The 7,531-nt window shown below is 36.8% G+C and overlaps 1 protein-coding gene across 5 annotated transcripts in view; it reads left to right on the top strand.

Moving 5' to 3' along the window:
* Positions 1-7,531, top strand: part of Gulp1 (GULP PTB domain containing engulfment adaptor 1) — a 232,786-nt gene that overhangs the window by 198,588 nt on the left and 26,667 nt on the right. For all 5 annotated transcript variants that reach the window (XM_005366391.3, XM_026788899.1, XM_026788896.1 and 2 more), the window contains exon 6: positions 5,036-5,173. In XM_005366391.3, the coding sequence (XP_005366448.1) occupies positions 5,036-5,173 (138 nt within the window). The remainder of the gene's footprint in view (positions 1-5,035; positions 5,174-7,531) is intronic.

Here is a 7,531-nt window from a genome sequence, read left to right as displayed (position 1 = left end):
TGGCTGACACTATGACATTTTCAGCAATAAGGTCTATCCATCTAGTTCTGTTAGACATCCAACAACAGTGGTGATCACCTCTTTATTTGGGGTTCTCAGGGGAATCCTGAATCAACCACTCATAGGAGCTAGCCTACCCCTGACACAGGGATTTTCATTTAACGACTTGTTTCCTAGGAGAAACTTTGTCTACCTATTTAGGGTCCTTCTAATTAAACTCATTGTTTCTATATTTTATAATTCTAGCCTATCTTACCAGTTATCCTTCTTTCTTTGGTTTTTTTTCCTATATTTTTAGTTTTAGTTGATCTTCTCTCCCAACCCCTTTGTTTCTTCCAGCTCCCAACCTCCGCCCCCACTTAATTCTTGCCACTGCAATATAATATGTCATAAGTCAGGCAATACTCAGAATAGTTCACGAGCATGAGCAATAAGCCTTAAGGGCCAAATAAGAATATGGTAAGGAGATTTTCTAATTGGCGGCAGCTAGATGTCTGCTTTATTTAGATATGGTATCATGAGCTGGCTGCCAGTGGTTGGTTAAAACCCAGCTGTATGTAATTGGCTGAAGTTGCTCTGTTATACGTGAAGTTAGGCTGCTAACATACTCTTGGCTTGCAAATTTGTTAGGCAAGAAATGAAATAGGCAGACAGTCTCAAACTAATGAGCTTCTGTATATTTCATTAGGCATTTCTGATACAATTATAGTTTATCACATTGGGAATGAGCTCTTCGGGCAGAAGAATGGTTTGTATCTATCTATAAATAAAAATGGGATTTTTAAAATACACTATTAGTCAAGAAATCGTCTTTCTTTTACAGATACTATGTTTTTCCCACGTGGATGGGTAAAGATTGAAATAAATGCAATCTCTGTAGCAGTTAGCGCCTATGCTTTTCTTATTTCTACTCCCCTTAGCTGTTCTCTACGTGCAGTGTGTGGTTCTGGAAACAGAGGACACAGAGAAACACAAATTGATCTGAAAATTTCAGCTGTAATCAAAGATGTTGATTATAAGTATATGTGTTTCCTCGCTGTGTGTTTTGTTGGTGGTGTTCCCAAATCTCTTTAGCACATCTCACAAAATTAGTTCTGGATTTAATATCCACGAATTTTATCAGAAGATGGACTGTCTAACTCTATACAGAAAACAAGTTATGTCTAACTACAAGAAGCTCTGAGTTCAATCCCTCGTACCTAAAACAAAAAGCAAAGCAAAACAAACTAGAAAAGTCATCCCAAGAGAATGGAGTTATAGTCTTTGTCAGTTCTAGTCTTGTTAGGAAGATGACTTTGGTAACTGCCTTATTTTATTTTATTTTTAATATGGTAAAATACTAGAGCATCGAGGGGAAGGCAAGGCAGCCTTAATTGAAGCATCCTGTGATATTATATCCACAAACAGAAAACAACTATGAAGACATGTTTATAGCTTCTCTGCTTTATGCATTCTAGGATATTCTGTCCAGGGGTGGTCTCACCCATCACTAACGTGGCTCGTTCCACAATGTAATCAATATGATATCCTACTGATATGACCAAAGGCCTGTTTCTTAGTGTGATTCTGGGATTATCTCATGGTAATAGTTCCCATAAACCATCACACCAGTATCAACAAATATTATGATAATGTGGGAATGATTACAACCAAATGTCTTCTGTTTCCATACTGGTTGCTGAGTGGATGAAAAATGGCACATTCCACCACTAGCTATAGAAATGTTGTGATTATCCTATAAATAAGAAGAAAAAATAAACCATTGTTTTCTGAACTGTATAAATATAATTTATATTTTTATCAATTATAAAATTAGTATAAAATTTATACTTATATAAAGTCATTAGGTCTTTTTTCTAAACCATATAATGATAAGATGGAAATGTATCACAAACATTGTCATATAGTTATTAATGATATATACTAGCTATTAGAATTTAGAGACTGCAGTATAGCTCAGGGTTGTTATTTGATTAAAACAAAAAATATGTGTCAATGTGAAAAAAATCATTGCGCTATCAGGCAAAATATAGGAAAAAGTCTGAGACGTACACAACTTGTTGCTGGTCTAAAGATTAAGGGCAAGTGCCACTGTGATCCTTAAGTCAAAGGAGCAGCAGGTGGCACTTGACATCCGAGGAGTCAGCCCACCCGGAGGTGCTTCCCTGCTGGATGAATGTCAGATAGGCAAGGCACTGACGCCACAGACCTCGGAATGGAATGTGACTTTCTTCTGCTGTGCCTTCACGTGTTTACTGCTGCTCTCTTTCTCTGGTATCTGGTATGGTGTGAATGGGTGTGGTGAGATCACCACTGTCCATGATGTAGTGTGTTTATCTCATGGAAACATTTCGTTCTACTGGGTGTTTTTACCTGTGGATTATTATGAAGATGACCCCTTCCTAAGCTGTCCTAGCTAATTGATGATGATAATAATGTTAGTTTAAATAGAGTTTTGGTGATAAAAAAAATAAAACAAGGAAGTGTCACACACTTGGGTTTCTCTTGAGGAGCCATATAGACTGTGGCTTAGGTTAAGGACTAAGAGAAACAATTGAGTCCCAGGAGCAAAGCCAGCTCGAATTCCTTTCATCTTAATGCTGAAAGATACAGTCACAGCTTTCGGTGTGCATCATCAGCTGGAACAAAGTTCTAAAATACCTTCAGGATAGAGCAGATGTTTCAATAATAGCTTTGAGATGAAAAACCCCAGAAAACAATCTAAAGTTTGCGAGGACACAAAACTGAAGTCAAAATACAAAGCAGCCCAACTATTAATCATTGATGTACTTTTCTTGCTAGGACTGATCGATGACCAAGCATGATTATTAATTCCTTATACTTATTTCTGACCTCAGTCTCCTGACATAAGAAACTGATGAGTTGGTATGCACACTAAAGACTCAAAGCATGGCTGACTAATTCTTTTTCATGTATAAAAGTTTAGGTTTGTGATTCCTTTAAGATTCCGATAAAATTACCTCTAAAGATAAGGAATAAAGTAATTGGTCCTTTCTTTGTAACTGAAAAATACAACCTGCCATTAAAAGACCTGACTAAGAAGAGTATCTTGATTACCTACATGGCTAATCTATAACAAGTTGCTTGGGTATGAATGTATTTAGGTTCTTGGGATAAATTGTTTTTTGTTTTTAACCTGTATTACATAAAATGTTTAATCTTGAAAAGAACATGGAGACCGTTCTGTTTTTTACTTGTATTCATCGTAATCATTCACTGAAACACAGAATATATACTGTAACTGCAGTATAATTTTTATATTGCCTGAAATATTTTGTTGGGGCATGTAAACTGTAAGGGAAAGAATATAGTTAAAATGAGTTAGAAGGAAAAAAATATCAAGAATGAGGAAGTTAGAAAAAAAACCATTACAAATGAGAGACGGAAATCACCAAGAAAATAAAGAATATAGAATGAAAACGAAGAATAAAGAAAAAGTCTGATGGAAACCGTCAAGAGAGTGTTTCATACTTAACTCCCCCAGCAAATGCCTGGTGACCTGTCCTTAAGCTGCCCCTCAGGCGATGCATTGCTGCAGATGAATTCTCTTAGCATTTGTTATCTATGGCATTTAAGTTCTTATTTTCAGTCTGTTTTTTTTTTTTTTAATTTTTTATTGAGAAAAAAAAAGCTTCCGCCTCCTCCCAGCCTGCCATTTCCCTCCCCCTCCTCCAGCGCTTCTCCCCCTTCCCCCACTCCTCTCCCCCTCCCTCTCCAGTCCAAAGAGCAGTCAGGGTTCCCTGCCCTGTGGAAAACAAACTACAAATAAGAGTGATAGGTTAAACCAAAGTAAGCATGAGTGTAAAATGCAAAAAGATAAGATTCTAAGGCATCATTGCTACTGATTTTAAGACAGTCTTTGAGTTTCTGAATCACCTGTAATAAATACAGAGGGAAATGTTTATAGCAGACACTCTGGGGTTTAAAATTAGAAAGATAATTATCTAGTCAGTCTTGGATACAACTATAATAGCTCCCATCACTAATCTTTTACACGTCCACCAAATACTGTGATGACCAGAGGTTCTTACTGACGTTGTGTGTTATAATGCACTTTGAAATAAAGGATGCATATAGCTAGAATAGAAAACAGAATGATTAATGATTGTGTTTTATTTCATCAGTTATAATTAAGTAAAACATAAGATGTTTTTCTAACCCTAACATGTTTCAGAAAACTATGGTGATAAATAGATAATATTGATGATAATACTGAGTTGCATACTTCAGTGATATATGGGTCTCTGTGTGTGCATCTGTTCTCATGTTACTGCTCTGTCTGGTTCCGTAGTTGTCTTTCTGCCCATTAGAAGTCTTAATTCCATCATCTGCAGGCAGTGATGCTGAGCCCCCTTCCCCATGTGTGTGTGGTGTGTACTATGAATGAATTCTGAAGTTCTTCTGCTATCAAAGTTGCAAGGATGACCTTCCTTGACAGAAAAGGCTAAGTCATGGGTGAATAACAATATGGACCTGATATTTAGTAAGAGAACTATGAATGAGTTGTTACTGGGCCTTGTGTAAACTTGCACAGAGGTGGTTCTGTTCTAGACTATGGTGCTAATTATTACCAGTAGCACAAAGTGCAAAGAATTTGGCATAATTTGTTCTTTTTCTATAAACCTTTTGAAATGTTTTAATATTTTGGGGCTAAGTATACTCTTATGTAAATGTTCAAGGTGTGAAGAATATGGTTTTTAGTGATCTTTGTAGGATCGCAGAATCCTACAAAGTGGCCCAGAAATGCTGCGAGCCACTGATCAATCCTCCTTTCTCCAGCATGCACTGGTGTGTGCACTGTTGCAGCGAACATCTTATTCCAACCATGCATCAGGCGTTCCGCCTTTGTTATGTTCGGATTTGTGTAAATTCAGGCTTGTGCAATTCCAAGAGCAAGACTTGACAGGTTATCGCTGCACTTTCAGAACTGTGAGGTGTCTTATTAATGCTGCCGACGTTTCAAAAAGTGGAAGAAAATACAGTCAACTACGTTTGTTTCCGTTCCTGTTCACAGGAAGTCCAACATAACTGCCAGCTTCATAGAATATCATTCTGTGCAGATGATAAAACCGACAAGAGGATATTCACTTTCATATGCAAAGATTCCGAGTCAAATAAACATTTGTGTTATGTATTTGACAGCGAAAAGTGTGTAAGTATGCCAGATGTTTTAGGGTGGTTTGTTCTCTTTTATAAGCCAGGGATTGTCTTGTTTCCGGCATTAACAAAGTATTTGGAAAGGAATAAGGCCTGTAAACACTTAACTGCACCACTAATAGATTCATCCTGCCGTGAGAACAGGCTTCAGAATTTCATCCTAACTAAATGCTTATGTTCGTTAGCAAAAGCTTGCATGCAAATTTCTTTGGCTACTTTTATCTCTTTGTATTTATCTCAAAGTCATTTAGTTTATTTTAAATTTTAATTTAAAAGTTATTGACAAATGTCTGCATGATGCAAAGAGGAACGGGGAGCCGAGGTTTTCTTGGAATATGAGGAATTTAGTGAAGACATGTCTTCACCTGAGGAACAAATGCTGTATGCCTTCTTAAAATGTTCCCAGTTCTTTGAACGTTGACTTGATGTTTATTATTCAGAACACTTAGCATAAGTAGTGATGTGGAGCCCCCTTCCCCGTGTGTGTGTGTGTGTGGGGGGGGTGTTACTATGAATGAATTCTGAAGTTCTTAGCATGTAAGGACACTTAGGAAATTCTGAGTCATGCAACAATTCCTGAATCACCCAACATCTGAAGGAAAACCGTGTGTCTTGCTTATGAGTGTGAGCTCATTTTCATAGCCAAGTCCGAGTTCTGCTATGAAACCTATGATGTGAATTCTGAGCGCATATTGCAACTATTGAATATGTCAATGGAAAACCATCCAACCTCAACAGCGCTATTGGATTAAAATGGAAACAGAGCTAAACTCATTTAGGCTCTATTTTTGCCTTGTTCTCAAAAATAGAAAATTAGGTGATTCATATTTTTGATTGTACAGACCTTTTGAGAAAAAATACCTGTTTATTTCATACCTATTACTTGTATCAGGTGGATAACAGATACCCAATAATTTTATATCTTGATGGAAAATACATTGTTGAAATTTATCCCAAGTAGCCACATCTTTTACGTTTTAGAGCTCTTAAAAAGCAAGTTCATAGGGTGTTTATGTGGCATCCTAAGATCTACTTGGGATTTGTAAACATTACAGAATATCTCATCTGAAAAATATGCTTATCGCTGCAAGGCAACGTTCTACAGACAAGAGGGAACTTTATATGGAGACCACACTAATTTTGAAACTTATCCCATTTCACAAATAAACCATAGTTGCATACTCTTCTGCTTTTTCAACATGTGGTTTGCAGATGACTTTGTTTGTATGTTTGAGAATATTAAAGCTGATATTCCTAAAAAAAATCATTTCTATTTTAAGATAAAACAGTCTTTTTACATTTTCACCAAAACAATAAGCTCAATTTTATTTCATCCATGCCTTGAACATAGAAAAGCAGCTTCCTTGGGATCCTCTGAAATGTTTCTTAATTAGAATTCTTAATAAATAGCAGCATGTATTACTAAGTGCCCACCCCAATAGTAAGACAGTAACGACAATGACAATACTGATCACCACCACTGTCCCAGGAACATGACTGAGAAGAGTACAGCTAATCAGTGTCATTGTGGATGTGGCAATGACTCTCAAGGACGATTTGGCAGCATGTACGGTGCCCATATGGTTTGGCATCAGAATTGTCGTTCTGTGAGTGTATCTTGAATGAGTGCTATCAAACATGGAAGGAGAGGAACAAAGCTATAAGAAAATACTAGGAATGCACGCGCTGAAAGGACATGGAATAGTTGAGCATGCTAACACCATTCAAGAGCATGCCATTTGCCTTGAAAGTGGCATTTGGGGAGCATACAAAATAGCACAGCGTTAAACCGGTACATTTTATATTGCTGCCTAAGGACAGCAATGGTTTAAAACAAAACAAGGAAAGAACAGAAAACGAAGATGTAAACTTTCTACCTTCCAGAGAAGTTTTCGCTTTGCATCCACTTTTGTAGCATTTTATTCTATCATAAACCATCTAAAAATATATTTCTACTGAAGTCACATGATCTTTTGTACAATAGCAACCCAGACTTAAGACTTGTCATTTAAAGCTCAATTAGATTAAGTCTCTAAGACCTCTTTCTGAAGACTGTTTCCATAAATGTTTTAAGATTAAGAATTCTACAGGTATTTTAATAATCAATAATAAATTATCCTCTCCAATATACTTGCTGATATTTTCCCCATAATGTAACTTCCACAATTAAATACATAAATGTCAAATACAGGTAGTTTATTTATTTATTTATTTATTTATCTTTTGATTTTTCGAGACAGGGTTTCTCCGTAGCTTTTGGTTCCTGTCCTGGAACTAGCTCTTGTAGACCAGGCTGGCCTCGAACTCACAGAGGTCCGCCTGCCTCTCCTTCCCGAGTGCTGGGATTAAAGGC

Source organism: Microtus ochrogaster, unplaced genomic scaffold (assembly GCF_000317375.1).
Source record: "Microtus ochrogaster isolate Prairie Vole_2 unplaced genomic scaffold, MicOch1.0 UNK8, whole genome shotgun sequence".
Lineage (NCBI taxonomy): Eukaryota > Metazoa > Chordata > Mammalia > Rodentia > Cricetidae > Microtus > Microtus ochrogaster.
This window is presented reverse-complemented; position numbering and strand designations above follow the sequence as displayed.